This window comes from Melanerpes formicivorus, unplaced genomic scaffold (assembly GCF_026170545.1).
Source record: "Melanerpes formicivorus ecotype bairdi unplaced genomic scaffold, bMelFor1.0.p_v2 SCAF_17, whole genome shotgun sequence".
NCBI classification, from domain to species: Eukaryota; Metazoa; Chordata; class Aves; order Piciformes; family Picidae; genus Melanerpes; species Melanerpes formicivorus.
The window spans coordinates 11280139-11302677 of NW_027142369.1; the positions used below are offsets into that span (position 1 = coordinate 11280139).

Below are 22539 nucleotides of genomic sequence, written 5' to 3' on the forward strand. Positions count from 1 at the left end.
TTTTGTATTAGGCTGTAAAGATATTAATTATTTGACCGAATAGTCAATTGTTCAGTTTATTGCATAGCAAATTTCCTGGCTTCTTTCCCCATTAACAAGGTTGAGCACATCACTGATGTTTGATTATTAGGTTTTCCAGTGTTTAACCCATTTGTCATTTAGGTTCATTCCCTCTTACCAACCACTACATTTAATCCAGATCCTTTCTATAGCCAATTCATTTGTATTGCCACTCAGTATTTTTTTCCTCTAGGAAAAAGCACTTCAAGTCCTTTAGGTTATGAGTCACATACTACCAAACTTCTTAGAAATCTGGTCAGTTTAGGTCTCTCTTACATTCAAAAATCTTTCAAATTTCTATTTTACATTTCTTCTTGAGGACAGCTCAATTCCTTTGGTCTTTATAGTGTGGCTGTGATGAGCTGGAGAAACACCAAGGTGAGTAACTAACTACCCGCACTCTTGAATAGTTGTGGTTAGATGGACTTATTTAAGGCTACAGCCTTTCAGGGCTGAATGACCCAAATTCTAGTGCTTGTTATTGTTTACAGAAATACTCCAGCTTAACGTTCTCAGCCTGTTAGCTTCTGCAGTACTGTTGCCTCACAATCATTTCCCCATCCTGTACCTGTTTCTCAGTACTGAGTTTCATGAGTATTTCTACACCTTCTTCCACTCCTCTCCAATTTATAAAGACCATTTTTGAATTCTTGTCCTGCCCTTGCACAGCTTAGGGTCACCTGCAAAATTAATAAACTTTACATGTCTTTGTTTGAATAAACAGTGATTCTAGATCTTCTGAAAACAGAGTACAGGAAAAGGTTTATCACCAAGTTCATTTCCCATACCTATGAGATGAAACCACGGTAAATATTGCTTAAGTTACACACTATACAATGGAGCAAGTAAACTGTGTAAAATAATTTATTATACTGATATTTAACAGTCAATAACCTTAATTTTATGTTCAGAGATAAAAGATTGCAAACATGTCTCAGACAAGTATTTTGTAGCTGTTCTTTTAACAGTCTCAGTTAAAATCATCATTGCAGACCAACACAAGTTCCAAGTGGTAACTCACACTGTACAAGCAATACAGCAAGGAGCCATCTTCTCTTCCCACCTCAAACAGGGTACAACAACTCGTCTCCCACAAGAAGCATCCACCAGGTGAATACAGGCACCAGGTGCTGCACCGAGACAGCTAAGGTATCACCACCAGTACTCCAGCAGCACCTGTAATTCTGGTCCCAGACACTTCTTGTTGCATACTCAAAGCACTTTGTATTACTTCTGACATTTTTATTTTTTCATTGAAATGAACATTAATGCTTCCCTGACTGGATCCTCTAACATCTTCTTTTCCTCTTGGGGACAGATACTTCTGAAAGGAAATAAAGAGATTTTTCTGACAAGCTTTTCAATATATCTTCCCTCGTGGAAAAGATTAAAATAGAATTAATTCTGCCTAGCAAAGAAGTAAATTAGATGAGCTCTTGAGACCCCCTCCCAAACCCTCTCCCCATGGTTTTAAATATGAAAAAAAGTCTTTCTAGAATTCTAGCACACTATTGGTCAAAACATCAATTAAAATTCCATTGATGGAGAAAATACTGTATTTCAGAACTTTATCTTGAGAGCTTTCTGGTCTTCATGAACTTGTGAATTCCACAAGTCAAATACTCACAAAATCCACATGACAGTTTAGGCTGTGCACAAAGTACCTGAAGAGATTGCTTATGGATAGTTTTAATACTTCAGAATTCACTGGCACATTCTGAGAAATGGAAAACGTTCTTGATTTAAAAATAAACTTTTTCCCCCTAACAACTAGAAGGAAAAGTAAGCTAAGTAAATAAATGCACTATTTGCCTTGAATCTGACCCTTTAAAATTGAATGAATTTACATTCTCTACAACTAAGGTGATCACTGAAGGATGTAGTCTCACTGCAAATAGAAGCATGCTACCTCATTGCAAATGTATTTTAATAGTTATGCTCGCTTGTATGAAATATCCTTCTATTACACACAATTTTGGATAGTAAATTGACTCCAAAAGATATAATCCTCACACTCATATGTCATTAAAGCTTTCCAGAAGTTGTATTTAACCCTTTTCTCCCCCTTAAACAACCTAATTAAATCCTACTCTTTCAAGTTAAGAACCAGTACCTCTAGTCTATCATTTGCCTTACGCTACACAAATAAGACCCAGCAGTCTCAGAAAAGACAGAGAACAGTCAGTAGAAGTCACACCTTTGGCTGGCCAGCTGCTCTCCCAGAAGTACTATCCATGTTTGAGACATGGCCACAAAACAGTACCCTGGGCTCTTTCTGCAGCACAACAGGATAAAGTACCTCAAGATAAAAAGGATGCAATTTTTCTTTGTACAGTGTGTGTTCCATGATGCTCATGCTCTCCTCAAGCAATACTGAGAGCAGACCCTGCAGCTTCTGAGCTGTGGAGCAACTCAAGATCCTCTAACATCTCTATTTGTACTACATACACCTGATGCCTCTGCAGAGCAGCTCCACCACCAGCTTTAAGAAACCTTACAATAGATTCCAAATAAAAATTACATTTCCAGTAATGTAAGTGACAGCAAAGTTGCTCCCTCTGCTGCTGCAGTTCCCAGAATCCTACCCCAACTGGCAGAGAACTTCTAATACAGCAGAGGACACTCTGACTGCACATCTGCACTGGAACTCAATCTCTGAAGCCTGCACAGCTGACACTAAAGCTTGAAGGCACCGAAGGCTATTCTGACCTCAAGTGGTGCAGGTTATGTTAAGGTCCCAGAGCTACTAGAACAGCTATCTTCTCTGCATGGAGAATGACCCCTCAGAAAAAAAAAAAGCAAATCACTTTTCCCTACACTCTAACTCTTCAAGTCAAATTTGTATTATAGAAGTCTCCCTTCAACTGAAGCAATTTTAACTCTGAACACACTATAATGAAATCTGTGTAGAAAAACATGACTCAGGGGATTTTGTAGCAAAATCTCAAATCAAAGCTTCAATTTTCATGCAATAACCTAGCTTTTTCAAGGCAGCAACACAGGGTCCAAAATATCAACTTTAGTTTCAGAAAACTGCAGCACAGCAGAGAGCTATTAAAGAGTAAATCACCAGTTCATTGGAATTTCAGTCACTATACCTTCTTCGTCTGAGTTTTCCTCTGTGATCACAGGCATTCCAATATGATGACTAACAGCTTCCTTAGCCATTTGCATTTCACCTGCTGATAGGTTTTCAGAAAAAAATGACACTTTTTAAAATTATTTTCATTGCTTCTGTATTTCAGGTCCAGCAGTTTAGGTTGTTCACTTGCTGCTTTCTTGACTTTCTAAAGGGTACAGAGAAACACCTACCTTTCACAGTACTTTCATATGGCTCACTTAAACTTTGAATAACACTACAAGTTTAAAGCACATTAAATCACCAACTCAGTCCAGAGATGCTTTTATTCTCTTTTATTCAGAAATGTCCCTATTCCTCTTAAACATTTCATCTGCTGTTTTAAAGTGAAGCAAAGCCAACACTGCCTAATGCTCACCTCTGAAGACAGACGAATTTTCTCAGTAACTTTTTTCTAGCAGAAGCTAAGCAAGTCAGAAAGTAAAGCGTTTAGAACTTCAAAACAAAGCTCATTCAAAATTATTTTGCTGTTCAATCTCCTTTAAACGTTAGTAAATAGTTAATACATGGGGAAAAAAAAAAGTCACAGCAACTATCAATTTAGATACTGAATACCACAAAGATGATTTCCTTGAGAAAATTAATTTTCCATGTTTTCAGAAATAGAAGAAAAAAGAGATCTGAAGAAAGTCTTGGACAATAATGAAAAGATGCATAAGCAGGGATGTGCAAATACCAAGAAAGTAAAAGTGCAGCAATTTGGATTACATAAAAGCTATGGCAGTAAGATAACTAAATAAATCAATGGTCAGTTCAGGTATGCCAAAGATAATCAATACCAGATAGGATCTCTCCAACAGAAACCTGAAACAGTTGATTTCCATGTCCTTCCTCACCTTCTCTTTTCATCTAAAAAGGTAACCTCACACCAGGTCTTATCTCACATTGAAATAAGTCTGTCCTCAAGTTCCAAGGCTTGCTCTTTTTCAGATTATATTAACATGAATATTGACAACATACAAGAAGAATCTGTATAAATGGCTAATCTCTAGAGTTGTTGGTCTCAGCATCATACCCTCAACAGATTTCACAAATAAATGAAATACCTTTGATCTCCAAAGAATCTCTTCTCCTTGCTGGTTGTGGTCTCCTTCTCCTTCTACTTTTGTTTGGAGATTTCCCATAATTCGATCCTGATTCACAGGATTCCAATTTTACTTGACGATGTCTTCTGGATTTAGAAGCCTAGAACCCAAACATATATACAAGTGAGACAAAAAAAGCTAAACTTCTACAGATAAAGATTCATGAATGTCACCCTGTACTTTACAAGTGAGCAAGGACCAAAGCATTAACTTCCATGTCAAGGTGGAAAGAGATGGATGGGGAGGGAGGATTCCCCCTAGTTGCTACTCATCAGTTTTAACTGTACAACATGCCTTTCTGTGATTTAATGGGAATATCAATTAACATTCTGGTAATGAAACACTAATTTATTTCAAAGCCATTCTCTGTATCAACCTACACCACACTGTGCACCACTGTGTGCAAGAGAAAGTAACTCTTCTGTAAACTGCTGCACAGTAAAATCTCCTTACTATCACACTTAAGTGCCTAGAAAACATTATCACTGCATGTTCACAAGTCATGACTGCTGTACACTCCAGAGCTCCATTTAATTTAATAACACATTTTTCAGTAAGAGATTTTAATAAACAATTTGCAATGCTTCTCATAGACGTGCTATAGAAACACTTCCAAATTAGCAGTTTCTGAAGGAATGTTTCCAAGAACTTACAACTGCAATTAAACCCCCAATTTCAATTTTCTCAAGCATCTCCAGAGATTCCAATATCTCAGTTTCAAGGAATTTCAACAATTAATTTCACAAGTATTTTTGTTCCAGCTATTTAAAATTCCACCCACTTAAACAGAGCACAGACATTGAAAGGTATCTTGTAAATTAAGATCCTCCAGGCACAGACCATACCTGCACTGTTTCCATAAATCTAACAAGAATAGTAAGAGCTTTGGGTTTCCCTAATTTGTTAGAAAAACTGAAACATTTAAAGGTTGCATTACAGAGTGCAATTTTAACTCATTCCTTTCTGACCCAGTATTTATATTAAACTGATACTTAAACTGTTCTTTAAAAATAAATACATCTCTATCATCAAATCTGACACCTACCTCAACAACTGCAGAGTATGACTTGTATTTGATTCTAGCCAACGCATTTGCTCTTTCAGACCCCTGCAGAAACAAGAGAGATCAGTCAGAGAAAGCATTTTTAATATTCAATTTCATGCTCTATTATATTTTGGTATTGAAATGAAGCATCTCATCAGACCATCACTTGAACAGTATCTCACTACAACTATAAATCCATAATTAGTTCTTTATAATTAGAATGCTGCTGAACTGTTACTTTCTTTAAAGTTCAAATTTCATTAAAAAGGCAGAGCACCATTTTGGTTGTGTTCACTGTGATAAAGCCCAGAAGAAGATAAATCAAATCCAGAACTTCATATTCTAATCAAAATCAAAGCCGGAATATGCAGGTAAGTACAACATAAGATAATTTTGTAGCTGAAAAAGCCCAGAAGGAACCATAAAGGAGTTTGGCCAAAATACAGCTCCTTTCCCTCCTTAGATGAAAGGGAGCTTTTACTAGAAGCACCTAAATGCTACCACAGCACTGAATGCTCACATCTTAACAGAAAATAATGCAATTTAAAAACAAGACCACAAGAAAAACCATCTAGCCCCACTAGTCTTGAACGAACTTTACTACTATCAAGCCTTGACATATATTTCTTAGCCTGTAATCTGAAGTCAAAAAAATATTTGCCCTGTGAAATGTAGCAAACTACTTCATTTTTCTTACCTCTGATTCTATCAAAGTTTCTTCTTCCTTTTTGTTTGGCGTTTCACCAATTTCTTTAGTATTTAGGAATAATTTCTGGGGGGGAGGAAAAATTGTTTGTCATATACGAGACAGTTAAAAGCCAAAACTGTGAAGAACAAAACAAGTATTTATACACATGCTGATTTTCCTCATCCATCTTACCATACAGCCTTTCCTTGATCCAAGAGTGTTACATCTTCCAGGACTTACTTCTCAGAATTCATTTATGTTATCATAGAGGCTCTACCACATAAAGATCCATGTCCTTCCCCCACACACCACAGCTCTGACAGGGGTTTTACTCATTCAGTGACTTGAGTGTTAGAGTTCCTACTGCTGAACTCTGATATTTACATTCAGAGGTAATTACATTAAGACAGACAATTATTGCATGTTCACACAACCTGTTAAATTGCCCACAGTGGTTGATACTACCTACCATTCTGTTCTGCTGCCATTCCTGATGTTCCAATGTTATGTCTTTAAGATTAACTACAAATTCATCTTTTATCAAGCTAAGTGCCTTGTCTGGCTGGGATTTGTCAGCTGAAATGACACACTTCATTTTCTGATAGTGGTCGTGAATATTCATTAGTTCCTAAAAAGAAAAAAAAGACACCTTTTTCAGAATAAAAAAAATAAAAATCCAGCAGCAAATAAGTCCTAGTCCTCAATGAACAAACTCAGGGTTATACACACCATTCCAAGGAGACCACAGAACTAGCAGGAGTGTTAGAAACAGATTCTGTTTAGATGAACTCGGTGTCAGGGAGTCTAGCAATACTGCTACCTAGTACTGTCCCATCAGTCCCCCACAAAGGCAAAAGAAGTGAATCTTGCATTACTTAAACTAAGAAGGAAGCCTCAAGTGATATGCAGGATCAGCGTTCAGAAGACTCATTCTGATACAGTGGTTTGTTTTCATCTCTTCAGAGAAAGCATTTAACTTCTTGCTTTTGAAGGAAGCAGGTGTTGCCATCATGTCATTCCGGAGATCACCAGATTTTATACTATAGTCAACCTTACTGATACCTGCTAGCACCAACTGGGAAAACCCACAAACAAAGATCTGTTATAGAGTCACAATAAGCAAGAACCTATGAGCACATAGCAATAGGATGAGATACAATGGTTTTAAACTACAGAAGGGTAGATTTAGGTTGGACATTAGGAGGAAGGTCTCTACAGAAAAGGTAGTGAAATACTGGAACAGGTTGCCCAGAGAGGTGGTGTAGGCTCCATCCCTGAAGACATTCAAGGTCAAACTTGATGGGGTCCTCAGCAACCGGAGCTAAAGATGTCCCTGCTCACTGCAGGGGCCTGGACAAGATGACCTTTGAGGGTCTCTTCCAACCTGATGCATTCTATGATTCTATACTCAGCTTGCACAACTCCATTTTTCATTAAAATGTATTATATATTAAACAAAACCAAGTTTTAAAAGGAGAAATAAAAGTCAGAAATAAATAAATTCATATTACCACGAGTATCAAGCCCCCAGCTGCAACCTGCAGACATACCAAAATAAACAAGCTTCCCTTCACCCACTATTTTCTATTTTCATCGTGGCTAAGTGACAATTCTGCTTTTACATCTTATTGAAGGGAAACCACAAAACATTAAGGCATATTTCAGTATTTAAAGAGGCCACAATTCTTTCAAAATAAATGCCATGTTTCCCAGTGTTCAGTGAAATTGGTGGCACAGAGGACTACCTTAGTGCATTCCGTAAGAAGGCTTACCAAGGACGAGACTGCTAAATCAGACAAGTTGCAGCCCTTGGACAACAGAAGAAGAAAAACTAAACAAAACCCCAGTGATTAATCTGTATCTTAAAAATTACTATACCTCCAATACATCATTGGTGATGAGGCTGTTCACTCTGTTACTTGGGTCCTTAAATTCTTCTTTAAATTCCTTTTCCTGAATTTTCTTCTTAGTTCGGTAGTTCAGCTAAAGCAAGAGACAATGCTTTGTAACCTAAAAGCAAACTTAAGATGGCACCTTCCCCTTGAAAATTCTTACTGCATATCCAAACAAGAAGAAATGCTGAAAACTCACGATGATAAACCCATCTCATAAGAAACAGCATACCACTTGACTGTCAAGGGCTCAAAAATGATCCCCTAGTCAAGAATTTATTCACTATCCAGATTCAAGAGTTTGACATTCCTAAAAATTTTAAGACATCTCAAACCTAATAAGAACATTAGATACTGAGAATATTTTCAGATGAGAAGCATGCTACATGCAAACATCCTCCAAGCTATACATTACATATGTAACTACATAAAGCATTTCAACACAGCCTCAAAGCTGAACTCAGTACATGAGCGCTGCTGAACCATCAGTCATAAAAACGACAAGTCAGTAATACAGTAACTCACCAGCTTTGGCATTGCTGTGAAATGGAATGCTCTGGCAAGTCGCAGCCTCCTAAAGATGTACACTGCATCATAATGCTGGGAGTCTATCAGATCTTGTTGAAATCTCTGGATTTCAGGCCAATCCTTGAGTGCAATTCTGATCTGCAACAAACCAGCTGTATATTGTCATATTTGCATATTTCAATACATAAAAATGAATTCAGCTGAATATTGTGATCATGCTATACCACATGCTGTACTTGGATATTGAGGGTGTAACATGCCATGTGATCAGAGAACTACAGAAAGGATCCAACTATAACATTTGTCACTGCTGTCAACATTTTATGCAGATAAGATTATACTGTTGTGTTAAATATTCTCACTGCAGTTGCTTTTTTTGACAGTGACATGGAACGCACGCCTTCTGACTTCTAAAAACTTAACTCTTCACATTATGAGATGCTTGAAACAACACAGACCCAGAAGACTCACTCATTAGGTGAAGAAATAATACTCATACCACAATGTGCTCTCAGTGACATGCTCATAGAAGTATCTCTATCTTCTTGCTCTCCTTTTTCTCCCAAGTCCTCTGCTCACATTTTCTCTCTACCCTTCTCAAAGTCAGGTTGGACAGGACTCAGAACAAGCTCATCTAGTTAAAGATGTTCCTGCTCACTGTATGGGGTTGGACTATATGACCACTAAAGACTCTATATTTAAATTGCCTTATTTGACAATGCCTGAAGTGTCTAACAATTGCTATATAGCAGTGATTTTCAAATTCCCTAAATTAATCTCCATTAAAGATACTGACTTTGAAGTTAAGATATGAGAAAGTTCTTCACTGAGAGAGTCATTTGCCATTGGAATGGGCTGCCCAGGGAGGTGGTGGAGTCACTGTCCCTGGAGGCGTTCAAGAGGGGATTGGACATGGCACTTGGTGCCGTGGTTTAGTCATGAGGTCTGTGGTGACGGTTTGGACTTGATGGTCTTTGAGGCCTCTTCCTACCTTGATGATTCTGTGATTCTGTGTGAGAGGGAACAGCATCATTGTAGAATACTTGAATTTCAGTCTTTTATGTGGAAGAATTTGGACTCAATTGTGCAAAATAGAGTAATACCATGTATCTTACATCTGGTACATCCCGGTAATAAAACCTCAAAAACCATTACCTTTTGCTTGGGCTGGCAGAGCTGTGTATTGTAGAGTCCATACAAAAGGTACAGAGCACCAACTCGTATCTGGAAAGCATATGGGGGCAAGAAGTACTGCTGTGCCAGTTCTAAAGTCTTCTTTGTGAGCTTATTCCTCTCCAGAGCTCTTATTCTACCACTACAGGAAACAGAAATGAAGCATGTTAAAACAAGAAACTACAATAGTGCTGGCTTCAGAAAATCTATAATGCATATAACTGTAAGGCTCAAGTTCTAGGAAGTCTTCAAAGACAGCCAGACATTAAGCTCTCACACAACAGTGCACGTAATTACCTCTACTAAATTAGATGTAAGGGAAACAAATAAATATCCTACAATCATAGTTTTAATCTCATCTCATGAGCATTGCATCAAAGTTGCTGAAGCATCACTGGTCAAATCACATGCTACTATGGCACAAAATACACTGAACTAGTTTTCAGTGTTACACAGGGACCGATGCTTCACTGCCAGCTACCTGCACACCAGCCAGGCAAACCTTTCCCAAAAGCTACGCCTGAAGAGAAAGAGGGCTCACAACACCCCCTTAAAGGTCCTCCGCACTACCAAGGCAGTACCACTAGCAGCGGAGAGCTGTGGGCTTTGGGAGGAGAAAGACGGGGGCTCCCCGAGACGAGGGCACACGCAAAGGGGCGCCAAAGGGCGGCCGGACCCGCTGCCTTTCGAGCTGGTGCCCCTGAGGGCGGCTCGCAGCGAACAGGCCGCTGAGAAGTCGGCCGAGCCCCGGCGGCGGCTGGCCCGGCCGGAGCGCCTGACTCACTAGAAGATGGTGTGGAAGCGGCGCTCCCGCCACAGCTCGGCGAAGCGCTCGAAGCGGACGGTGTCGGCCTCCTGGAAGGCGCCAAGCAGCTCCTCACAATCCTCTTGCAACCCCGGGACCGAACTCATCCTGCTACGACTCCACACTGTCCGCAGACTCTCTCACAAAATCCGCGGACGTCTGCGCACCCTCCCCGCGCATGCGCTGGCCGTTGCCGGGAGGAGCCGCTGGGGCTCCGCCGCGAGAGGGCGGGGCTGCCCTGACCTCGCAGGCAGGGGTAGGGGCTCGTTACTCCTCGTGGTAGGGCGAGGTCCTCTTGGTGACCGAAGATCATTCTGTCGGCACCGGGGGCGGTTGCTCCCCACCTCCTATTCCCCGCGCCGTGCAGGCCGAATCTGATCCCCAGGCACAGAGCCCCATCGGCCAAAACGCCCCTTAGCAAGCCCCGCAGTGGGGCACTCAGAGAGCAGCCCGTTGCAGGGGTAGAGGGATTTGGGGTGGGAAGGAGCGGCCGGGCAGTTCAGCCGGGCAGTTCGGCCGCCGTGCCATAACCCTACGGAGCCTGGAAAAGCCGGTGGAGCTTCGGCGTTCCCTGTTCTTGTCCCTGCAGAAGCACCCAGGAGGCCCGGGAACGGCGGGGTCTCCTGAGGGAAAGGGTGCTCGGGAGCGCCGCGCTGCGCCCGCGCGTCGCGGCCGTGCAGACGTGACGTGCCGCCACGCTCCCGGCCAGACGTGCCCCGCGTAGGGCTTCTGCCGGCGTCGTCGCGCTGGCACCCCGCTGCCGAGGGTTGGCTCGGCAGCTGCCCCTCATCCAGAGCAGGGCCGGATGGAGGGGCTTGGCCGTTGAGGGAAACCCTGTTTCCACCTGAGCGAGCGCGGCGCGCAGGGGATCAGCCGGCTGCCGCCCCCTTTGAGCTCAGGGGCGGCGTGTCGCCCGCTACCCACATGCACTGACACACGTAGGCGGCCCGGGCGAAGCCAGGCGGGCGGGGAGGGGGCCGCGGCTGCCGAGCCGCACGTAGAAGGTGGGTGGGCGCGGCCTCGCCGGCGGCGGGGAACCGGGTGGCGGGCGCTCAACTGCCCCGTGTACGTCGGGGCGAGCAGCTGCCGAGGCGGCGAGGGGAGAGGAGCGCTGACGCCGGACAGCCCCGTGCCCCGAGTGAGTACGGACCTGCGGCACCGGGGGAGGCAGGTGAACAGCAAGCACTGGCTCGGGACTGCAGTAAGGTGGTTTTTTGGGGTAGTCAGGTTTAGCGCTGTCTGTACCGGGAAGCCCTGTAGCCCTCTGGCAGCTCCCTGGGAATGGGGTTCTGATTTCAGGGCTGTTGCCTCAGGAATTGTCTCCGCTGCCAGGGCTTTGCCGGGGCCGGGCTGCGGGCAGCCTGCGGTCTTGTGGGAACGGGGCTCGGCAGCAGCAGCACCTGCGCCGGAGACCGGGACCCAGGCGCCTGAAAGCTTCTGCATCTCTAGGGGAAGAGGAGTTGGGAACTCGGCTTGTGTGAGATCACCCCTGCCCTGAGGAAACCTTAATGGATGGAAAACGGCGCGTAGGAAAATTAGGGAATAAGCATGGGATGGTGCGTTGTGTAGTGCCTTAGGGACATTTAAACCTGCAGGTGTTCCGCACTGTGACCAGGTTGACAGTTCACGTTTCGCATTCTCAGATGGTCAGGCACTGAGAAATTAATTTTTAAATCTGCTGGCTGTGGTACCGTGATGTTCTCCAATTCACCATTAGCATCAATTGATTGATCCAAAGGTCGCTCCTTAAAGCTAAGCGCTTCAAGCTATCAGCGCCTACAATGACAGCAGCTTCCACAGTGCTTCAGGCACAAAAGCATCTTTCCACGTTTCCCCAAATGTGGCTGGAATCTAACCTCTAGCAGCCTTTTTTGATGAGTCGGAAAAGGGTGGCCAACAGCAGCTGTTGCCTTTAAGCACCACTGATTGTCAGCGTCATTTGATTGTGGGAGCAGAAGTATTTACCAGCGCTGTTAGATACGAGCTAGACAAGTATTGGCAGCTGCAGGGGGACAGCTGCACCTGCTGGGGTTTGGATTGGCTTTTTTTTTTTTTTTTTTTTTTTTTTTTTTCCCCCTGAAAGGACATTTGGATTCATGTTTAAAGACATCGGGCAGTGACCCCATTCATACACTATATGACCCTGGCTTCAACAGATTGTACTGATTTTGAAACAGAATGCCAACGCTGTCAGGAAAACAGTCATAGCATATTCCTCCCCACAACAGACTGGAGGATTCAAAGCACAAGAAAGTTAATAACTGGCACATGATGAAGCAAGTTCATCATTACTTACATGTCAAACCCTACTTAGTTACAGAAGTTATCCCTTAGTTTAAAAGGGGAAGAGGATCCTGGCTCTGGAATTATGCCAAATTTGTCAAGCTTGAGTGTTTTGATTTTTGTGGTTTAAAGGTGCAGTGATTTCTGTGATTTCTCAGAGATGGTATTTGAAGAAATGTTAGGTGGAAATACATTTTTATTTTCCCCTAAGGCACACGGGGCTGCACACCACGACACTTTAGTTGTGTTGTTTAGTTGCGTAACATAATGCAAGATGTGAGAATGAGGCTGTTGTGCCCATATGTCAACATGTACTAGTTCTTGCCTTATAACAAGTTTAGGTATAGAGTGAAAATGCAAAGACTTTGAAAAAAAAACCAAACCAAAACAAAAACCCAACCAAAAAAAACCCCACCCAAACATACAGGATCTCTGAGGAATTCCCTTCCGTAATTTTATTTTTTAATAAACTGCCTTTCAAACTAAAAAGTTACAAATGAAAATTAAAAAAAAAATAGATGATGTAAAGAAGAGCATGCTGGTTACTGTATTGTCTTTGTAACTCCGACACAAAAGGGAGTCCTCTTAACCGTTTTAATTCCTAGTTGTAGCTTTAAATGCCATTCAACCTGCATGGATATAAGTAACAGGGTGTTTTCTTCTAGCACATGACACGAGATAACTCTCTTTCTAAAGGCATTTAAAAGCATGCATTTTCAAACTGAACGCATGAAAATCAACCATGTTTTCATGGATTTTCATGAAGATAAATAATGGCTATTTTATTAAGTAGCATACTCAAAGTTCTGTATGTACAAACCTATTGGGAGTACCAAATAACTAGATCATACTCTACTGTGACAGCTCTCACACATGCCTTCCGCTTTCAGACAGTCCAACCATGATAAAACATCACAAAAGATTTTTAATCTGTGCAAGAGGAAGCAGTGTTGATTTAACAGGACAGAAAGAGTTGTGAGTTCCTGTCAAGTTATTTGCATGTAATGAGAGCATCTGCAATCACCTGGAGACCTCACAGGATTGAAATGAGTTTATGTTACTAGGGGTGTTCTTGATGAGATTTAGTGGTTTCATAAACATCCTCTGCTCCTCTGTCTCCCTATCTGTTGCTTGCTTTGTTTAGCTTCCCATGGGAAAACCTGCAGCATCCCTCACCTCCGAGTTGTTAAATGTATGCTTAACCTCTTTCATACATGTGTGTAGTTTACTTGATAGAGGGGGAATAACCATTATGTTTCAGGCCAGCAGGACACAGCTGCTAGGGCAAGACAGTTTATAAAGGTTTTTGCAAAATAGAGCACTTGTGTGTCTAATGTAAAAGTTTGATTGTAGTGGTAGGTAAGTCAGACCTCAAATACAGATGGAGTTTCAGTTACAGTGCACAGTGGTTTAGTTCACCTCAAAGTGGTTTTGCCATCTGCTGTCTCCATATACTAGAACAGAGATAACGGATGAACAGAAAGATCACAAATGTCACAAATTAGAAACAAACCCTCTCTTTTATTGAATTGGTACTGTTACACAATCAAAAAGAAATACAGTCACAAATATGTCAAAACGTTTCAAGAGAAATATCAATTGCAATACATTGTACTTGGTTCCAAAAAAGAATTCCATTAAAATATACCACTTCTTCATGAGAGAATACTGCTATTATTCACAAAATCTACCATACTGTATACAGCCAGTAGCAAACTCTAACTTTTTGGTAACTTGGCAAGCCTTGCTCAAGGTAAACAGGGAAGCAGAAGGAAAATGACAAGTCATTTCTAGCGTTCGGATCAGAAATCACAGCTCTCCAGGATGGAGCTTTCCAGGGAGTCTAGGGCATAATTACTAATAGTATTTTGAAGGGAGGCTAGTTACCCAACTCACAAATTCCTATGAAAGTGGTCTTCTATAAAGTACTTCTGGCCTGTGAAATGTTGATGCTGGACAATTAGAGTTTGAGTAACATGCCTAAGTGCAGTGATACTTGAGTGAGATACGTGTTCTGTTCTGCAGCAGCTAATCAGCAGGGACAGGAACAGATGGTTAACCTCAGGCACATCCAGCCTGGTTGACAGTGGTCAGGGACTCATGTCTCCCAGCTTCCACACAGTTCAAAGGAAATGGTTCATTCAGCAGTCTAACAGGGGAGAAACCTTGCCAACAGATAGTGGTGGGACAGCTCACATTCCTGCCTTTACCTACCATTGTCCAGCTCTTTCATTAAACACGTTTTAAAACAATGAACAATTTACTGTTAAATGTGCAGCTCAATCTGTAATCATCAGGATTTTCTGATCCTAGTTATTTCATGGAAACAGAGTTGATCAATTAATCCAAACCAAGCTTTTTATTCTTCAAATTGTTATGTGTGAAGTTTAAGTTCTTCTCTCTGACCTTACTCTCCCAATTCTTTAATTCAGTAATCACTCGGGGAGGGCTTCATGTGTGTACACAGACACACAGGAAGCGAAACTTAATAGTAAATTGTTTCGGTTTCACCCCAAGGTTTTCAAAGTTCAACACAGTCCAAGCCTATTTCAGTATGTGGGAGCAAGGTATGTTAGAAAGGTGTACTTTGGACTCTGGGCTACCTTAATTTACTCAGTGTATTACATCTGAGATCAAGTTCCTGGACAGCAGACTGAAGTGACTTTCTGGAAGCTACAGCTGTAGTTAGCTATAACTACTTACAGGGACCTGCTGGAGAGAATCCAACAGAGAGGCACACGGACGATTAGGGGACTTCAGCACCTCCCCTGTGAAGAGAGACTCAGAGACCTGGGGCTGTTTAGTCTTGAAAAAACTGAGAGGGGATCTCTTCAATGTGTATAAATATCTGATGGATGGGTGTCAAGTGGAGGGGGCCAATCTCTCTTCAGTAGTACGCAATAGTAAGACAAGAAACAACAGGTTCAAGCTTGAACATAGAAGATTTCACCTCAATATAAGGAGAAACTTCTTTACAGTGAGGGTGATGGAGCACTGGAACAGGCTGACATTCAAAACCCATCTGGATGCATTCCTGTGCAGACTACCCTAAGTGATCCTGGTTTGGCAGGGGGGTTGGACCCAATCATCTCTGGAGGTCCCTTCCAACCTCTAATATACTGAGATACTTTCAGATAAAGGAAAGAATGATGTCATAAATAGTGGTTTAAAGATTCCTTTGCTTTCTAGCAAAACCATCACTGCCATTGTTAAATAACCTATTAGAATCCTTATGTTAAAGTAGCAATTCATGAATTAAATGTAATTTATTATTGTGACCATAGCTATGAAGGCATGGTTTGACTCTTGCTGTGGTCACAATAACCTTCTGTAAGCTAACTTTATTACTCTCCTCAGCTTATCATTTCCATGTCATCAAGCACGTTTTTTATGCATACGGAAACACAGGAGTTTTTTCTTTACTACTGGTGAAGCACAAATGGTCTAATGCAGCACCTTAATGGTTTTAAGCCAACAGGTCAGGTACTTTTTAAAGGAAAAAAGAATATTCTTCAAAATTACTAAGATCTTTAGAAAATAGTGTAGTCTAGACGCTCGTCTGCAAAATAGGTTTAGAATCAGGCTGAGTGTTCTTAGAGGGGAAAAAAAAAAAATAAACAAAAAACCCAGTGCAACACCACAACCAAAACACATGCACAGCCAACCAAAAAGCAGCAGCTGAGTTATATACATCTAGACTTTGCCAGCTCCCACTTGCATTTAGCAGAGCTCTTACATGGCCACACACTCTGTTCCTTTTCCATGCATTCTTCAGCATCCCTAGGAGGTTTGGGGGGTTTGTTGGTGGTTCTGTTTGGTTGTTTTTTTTACCCTAAACAAGCACAGCTACTGCAGTTCCTTCTGTTAACTGCTTAAGTCACTTTTGCCAGGACAGAAAAAATTCTATGCCTTGTTGTAACATAAAAGAGTTGGAAAGATTTAGATGAAATGTCTCACTTAAAAATGACAGCTCCTGTCATTAAGATCAGAGATGACTCCAGCAAGCTCATAACCGTACGTGACCTGCATGACTTATGTCTTCCTCCTCTTTTTACCGTGGTTTTCTCAATGAAAATTTACATCCCTCTTAAAGTACACTGACAAGGACCTGAGAGGTTCAAACTGGTCAGAGTCCTCCTAAATAAGGTCTAGATTATCAGGTATGAAGTTTCTCTTGGGAGATGAAAAAGGATAACCCACCAGGTGAGCTCAGAGCTTGCTGAAGCAGAAAGAAAAAGCAAAACCTACTTGTACCTTTCACAGGGTCAGCAAAGCTCTCCTCACTGTTTCACAGAATCATCATGTCAATCCATTCAGGGCTAAACTTAAGGGATGGCCCCAACAGTCTATGCTTTACTTAAGCTTTTATCAACCTTACTATTAAACCTTCTAACTGCTGACAGAGGTGCCCTGAAAAGAATGCAACCCAAGAGACCTCACACAGGAGGTACGCAGTAGCTCTGCCAGAGAACTTGATTAGCTTTGTACACTTAAAAAAACTACATTGAAATCTTTAATATTTAGTAGTAGGTGTATGTATTAAAAATGAATCTTCGGGTCTAGCACACCTGTCCACTTTCTCCTCTTTGTGCAACATCTACTCAAACTTTTAAGTATGTAACCATCTTCTGCTACCAGTGCCTTTTTCTTTTTAAATCAGTAGCTAGTAGAGTCCATTTCATTTGATACAGTGCTTGTTTCAGTGAATTCAGTAACAGCAATTCTAGAAAACAGGTTAAGACTATATTGATTTCAAAATACCAAAAAGCCCAGTGAAACCAATTCTTGTGGCACTCCATGTTTGATTTCTTATGCTGAATTGTAAGAATGATTTGGGCTGGAAAAGACCTGTAAGACTATCAAGTCCAACCATTGACCTACCACTACCAAGTCTGCTGCTAACCATGCCACTCTGCACCACATCTACACAACTTTTGATACCTCTAGGGATGATTTAACCACCCACCTTGGACAGCCTGTTCCAGTGCCTGACAACCTTTTCAGTGAAGAAATTTTTCCTAATGTCCAAACTGAGATCTTTTTTAAAGTATTTTGAAGAATGTGCAAAACACCTTGGCCATATTTACACATTACAGGGTTCTATCAGTCAGATCATATTTTAGAAGAGCAAAATGAGAAAAGTAAAAGCTACTGGGGTCAACAGCACAAGAACATAGAACCAAGTTTTATCATCAAGTACCAGCTCAATTTTTTAATTCTGCAGTTTTGTGATAAAAATCCATCTTTAACTGATCACTCCTATGAATTTACTTTCTCCTGCTTTCCAGTGTTACCTTGAGAAAGCTTCCGGAGATAAGCCTTTAAGCTGTTCGTAGGAAGAATCCTTCCACTCTGACGTAACATAAACATGCCATCTCCTCACTTGCAAGTTTGCTAACTGGTGTGAGAACAGATTTAACAGTTTAACATCTTTGGCGAGCGGTAGTACAACACTGTTGAGGAGACTTCAGTACTGGATAGGCTCAAATAAGTAATGCAGAGATGTTACAATCAAAGTAAGGAAGCAGTGATGTCCAATCAACTCTACATTAAAAAGGGAACACGGATGAACAATAACCACTAACAAAAATATAAATTATCTCATTTCTCTCAGATAACACACTCCCCAAGGGGGCCTGGTCCACATATAGTTTATTGATGTAAGAAAACAATACAGTTAGTGTTAGATCCAACCACAAAAGAGCAAAAGAATGAGTGGATGAAGGTTTTGTACAGTACATATAGGAAAATAAGATGTTTGTGACAACTATATATTTCTAAATAAAAAGGTTTCTAAATATATTCAAGTTATTGAAATCTACATGAAAACATATGGATGTTAATAGCAACAAGGTGCATAAAACCAAAACATCAAAATATTGAGCAACTCAATGATGTACTAGATAAACTTTGCTAACAATGCAAGATGTTTTACGGTCTGCTTGAAATATCACCTATACCACACAGGGTAAGCTGAACATTTAGATTTAAGTTCATACACAATATTAGCATTAACTTCAACAACTACAGGCAGGGAATTTTCTTTTTAAGCTGGCAAAGTGACTACTTTAAGAACATCAAACTCTCTCTAAATTGAGAACGTATCCAAATAAAATGCTGCTAGCCCTTTCCAGATAAAGTCTTTCCTTTGACTACCCACACGCATTTAAGTCAAAAGCATGAGACAGCATTTAAGAACAATTTATATTACAGTGTGATTAAAATAATGACATAATCCAGGTTTCAACATGATTTCATAGGCAAACAAAAGAAGTTTCTTCTTAAAAACTAGTTTTTATAAATGCAGAATATATTGCATGAGGAACTGCTGGTATTTTTTTTTAAGAAAATATATTGTGCGATTGTGGCTACAATGCACTGCTGCAAAGCATTGTTGTTTCTTATAAAAACTATTGAAATAAAAAACTGACTTGAACATAAAGAGAGCACAAGTCTTCCAACTACCTATGAAAAGCAGGATGGAAGTGTTCCCAGTTTCACCTGTGTTGACATTTTACTAATGACAAGTTTTGGTGACCAACTCCCCAGCCAAAAAATAAATACTCTTTTATTTATTTTTATTTTTATTTTTTTAATCAGGTGCATATTTCAAAGCTGCTATTGCAAGTGTGTTTTAAATGTAATGGACTTAAAAGTGTATGTACCAAAGAATTATAAAAATGCACTACAGTTTGAGTTATTGTTACATAAAGAACATATTAAAAAGACTGTCAAAATAAGTAGAAAGGGGATCAAAACTGAACTAACTGAATTAGTGCAGTACTGTAGCCAGGCTTCTAAAATCAGATATAGAAAATATAAATAGACTGCTTTAGGTGATGATTCACCAGTGTCCAAAAAAGGAACAAGTATTGTGAAAACTCAGTTAACTTGATCCAGAGCTCTGAGCAGTTCTTCACCCTGTAGCAGGTTTCTGTTGCCTTGTATGGGAGCGTTTACTTCGCAATCGTAACTCGTGAGCTGGGGTAGTCCACTTTCATCCATCGACTGCCCTAGAAGTTTACTTGCTATGTCTAAAAGGAGGGAGGGGAAGGAGAAAAAGTGCACTTTATTCACCACAATCAACCTTACCTCCCTTATGAGGTTTTGGAGGAAATTGTCAATGTGTTTTTGTCATTCAGTTCTCTTTCACACAGTCCCTCTCCACCCACCTCTAGCTATTAAAAGAAGCTACTAACCAGTTGATAGTAGAATGATTGTCTTTTGCTCCACTCCACTATGACCATTTGTTTTGCATCCCTTTACACGTTTCCAAGTAAGTGTTGCATTTCCTCCACGATCACCTGTCTGCTGGAATAAAGACCCCTAAGAAAGACATAAAATATACATTATTTAATAAGAAGGTTTCTTTCTGGCTCTCCGTGTCCCTCTTCCAAACTAACAGTTCTTTTCACTAATTACTAGTGTAGGCATCGTTACATTCATAACTTGGGGGCAAACATATTTCCAAGTATACTGGCCTTAAAAATTTTTGAAAAGGAAACCAAAACAGATTTCAAGACCTTACTTCCCTTACAGAAAACAATCACTAAATCCTGATTATCATCAGTTACCATTCTCATGATTAGCATGTACCTGTACACATACACACCCACTTAATTACCACTGCTCTTATGTGAGTAAGCATCAGGTTTCTAATGGTTGTCTGCACTGGATTTAATAGTACAGACAGGAGATTCAGGAATCTTGAAAGGTCGATTCTATCTAAATTCAAGATGTAAATTCTGCTTGCTCTCCAGTTATTGCCACCAAGCTATCTGACTCAAGTCTTGTAGGGAATGTAGTCCTAAACCATTCTCTTGCACATACAGCTCCTTAGCATATCGTTTTGACAGTAGTATAGAAGATACAGAGATTAGAAAGATTTTAAAGGCTCCACTTAATTAGGGTAAGTAGAAAGAAGCTGGCACTGAAACAGATGGTATGGCAGGAAAAACCCCACCATCTTAGTATCAAGGCTGCTGGCAAAAGTAGTTGAACCTGCAAGGTTTTGTCTTGTTAGTAGTACTGAGTGCTGCAGTAAGAGGGAAAGGTATTTCAGAATGCTGTTGTCATCCTGAGCACTTTAAGAACATACATTTTCAGGTTATAAAATACCCATGCAAGTCAAAAGGGTAGTTGTATAATAGGACAACTCAAACTTAGAAGCTGCATTTCATAGGAAGGCCAGTCACCTGCATTGTTGCTGGTTTGTATTTTTCACTGTGAATGCAGTACAGCCCTTTGTATTAAGAAAGATTAACAGCTCCTGTCTTTTTCAGTGTAATGATTTGGATCAATTTCATAATCTTAGTATAACACATGTTGTCTTTCTCCAATTCTTCTGTTTTCTAGAAAATGGAAGTTGTATTTTAGTCTTCACTTATTTCCACTCCTTGCAAAACAAGTCCTGCTTCATACATCTAAGAAGTTGAGGCACATTTTTGCACAGTCCCAGAATACTATATTTTATAAGACCTGGTTTAACATCATTTTTCTTTTGTGCATACTCAGGCCCTATTTCATGCTCTCAGAAATCCACTGTGGAGAAAAGCCAAACAACAAGAGCATTTGCTTGAAATAATGTCAGTAAGACATGGAAAATTCAGCTTCTGACTGTGCAGAAACCATCAGAATGTTTGAAATACTTTTGTCAGGAACAGCAAAAATCAAAAAGGTTTGGCAAAGAATAACATTTGAGCCTATAGGTGTAAAAAAGATACTAGGCACTGAAGCCTAAACACCATTCAGCAATTAATATGGAACTACTTGTGTTCTGTGCATCTAATGACATCCCATGCTATTTAGAATGTTTTATCAGCAGCGTTATCTGACAGCTGCATCACCATCACATGATAAAAAGGCAATGGAAGATAGTAAATTCCTTGCAGAGCTGTGAATTCTTGCAGGGCTACTGGAAGTCACAGAACATCGTGCATGAAAGTGCAAAACATTTAGCAAATTAAAACAATGGCATAAGTATGATTATTTTAAGTGAAGTGTGTTTGCCTTGTAGAAAATTAAAAAAGGACATATAAAACATTTCCAGCTCTTCTAGAAGACAGCAACATTAAACACAGGGATTTGTCTTATGCCCAAAACATAATACTAATACAGGAATAATTCATAGTTCAGAAGGAAAATATGCAAGACATGATGACTACACCTAGGAGACAGACCACTACAGAAACAAAGAGTCTCAAAGACTACATTGCAATAGAGGAGCTAGGAATTAACTGGAAAGAACTTAAGAAAAGAGGAAATTCACAGTGAAGGCAAGAAGAGTAATGGCAAAGCTCAGGATTTTGAAATACTAAGAACTGATAGTAAGAGAAATGTTTGGAGACAAAATACCCTTGCAGAAAGTAACAAGCTGGACAGCCTCAGTTAAATGACTGAACTTTAAAACTTTCTTTTTAATATCTAGGACAGATGTTGATGCACTACTCATGATCACACACACTAATACTAGAGAGTGTGCACAGAATTAAAGTGGTAGGAATATACATTTGCTAGGTTACATGAATTTTATTCCTTTATGGTTCAGATGGTCTTATCTGATCAAATAAAGGAATTTCAGACTTGATGAAGCATAGAAAGAAGCTTAAAACCACTATATCCAGTACTGACAAATATAAAAATTGAGTTTAAATTCAAAAGTAAAATAAAAATGGCAATTACGAATTGTAATGTCTTACGTTTATGTATATTCTACTGAAGAACACGTATGTTCACAAAAGTGTATCTTCTACCTAAATAAGAAGTGTGCTTGGGTATAGAGAGCACTTTTGAAAGAGCTAACAGTGAAGGAGAACTAAAATTGGAGTACCTGCATGTACGT

At 40.3% G+C, this 22539-nt stretch overlaps 2 protein-coding genes and 1 long non-coding RNA gene across 5 annotated transcripts in view; 1 reads left to right on the forward strand and 2 right to left on the reverse strand.

Annotated features, from left to right (window-relative positions):
- Positions 1-908: 908 nt before the first annotated feature.
- On the reverse strand, positions 909-10581 carry SNAPC1 (small nuclear RNA activating complex polypeptide 1). The gene is made up of 10 exons (XM_068148937.1): positions 10395-10581; positions 9593-9752; positions 8435-8575; positions 7896-8000; positions 6487-6645; positions 6027-6101; positions 5330-5392; positions 4246-4384; positions 3159-3242; positions 909-1384 (listed from the first exon to the last, which is right to left on the reverse strand). Exons 1-10 carry the CDS (start codon positions 10520-10522, stop codon positions 1350-1352), a joined length of 1089 nt encoding a protein of 362 aa, XP_068005038.1. The 5' UTR covers positions 10523-10581; the 3' UTR covers positions 909-1349.
- A 1922-nt stretch (positions 10582-12503) lies between these two features.
- Positions 12504-22539, forward strand: part of LOC137446391 (uncharacterized) — a 31398-nt gene continuing 21362 nt past the window's right edge. Inside the window, exon 1 of the long non-coding RNA XR_010988640.1 lies at positions 12504-13673. This is a non-coding gene — a long non-coding RNA (uncharacterized lncRNA). The remainder of the gene's footprint in view (positions 13674-22539) is intronic.
- Positions 14200-22539, reverse strand: part of HIF1A (hypoxia inducible factor 1 subunit alpha) — a 34987-nt gene continuing 26647 nt past the window's right edge. For 2 of the 3 annotated variants that reach the window (XM_068148939.1, XM_068148940.1), the window contains exons 14-15: positions 19898-20024; positions 14200-19732 (exon numbers count right to left, since the gene is read on the reverse strand). In XM_068148939.1, coding sequence (XP_068005040.1) covers positions 19581-19732; positions 19898-20024 — 279 coding nt within the window. In that variant the 3' untranslated portion in view covers positions 14200-19580. The remainder of the gene's footprint in view (positions 19733-19897; positions 20025-22539) is intronic. The other variant, XR_010988639.1, reaches the window with a different exon arrangement.

Coding starts and splice junctions, on each gene's coding strand:
- SNAPC1 (XM_068148937.1), bottom strand. CDS start 10,522: ATGAGTTCGGTCCCGGGGTTGCAAGAGGATTGTGAGGAGCTGCTTGGC. Junction 4,385..5,329: donor CATACTCTGCAGTTGTTGAG/GTAGGTGTCAGA, acceptor TTTGGGTTCTAG/GCTTCTAAATCCAGAAGACA. Junction 3,243..4,245: donor AGATTCTTTGGAGATCAAAG/GTATTTCATTTA, acceptor AAAACCTATCAG/CAGGTGAAATGCAAATGGCT.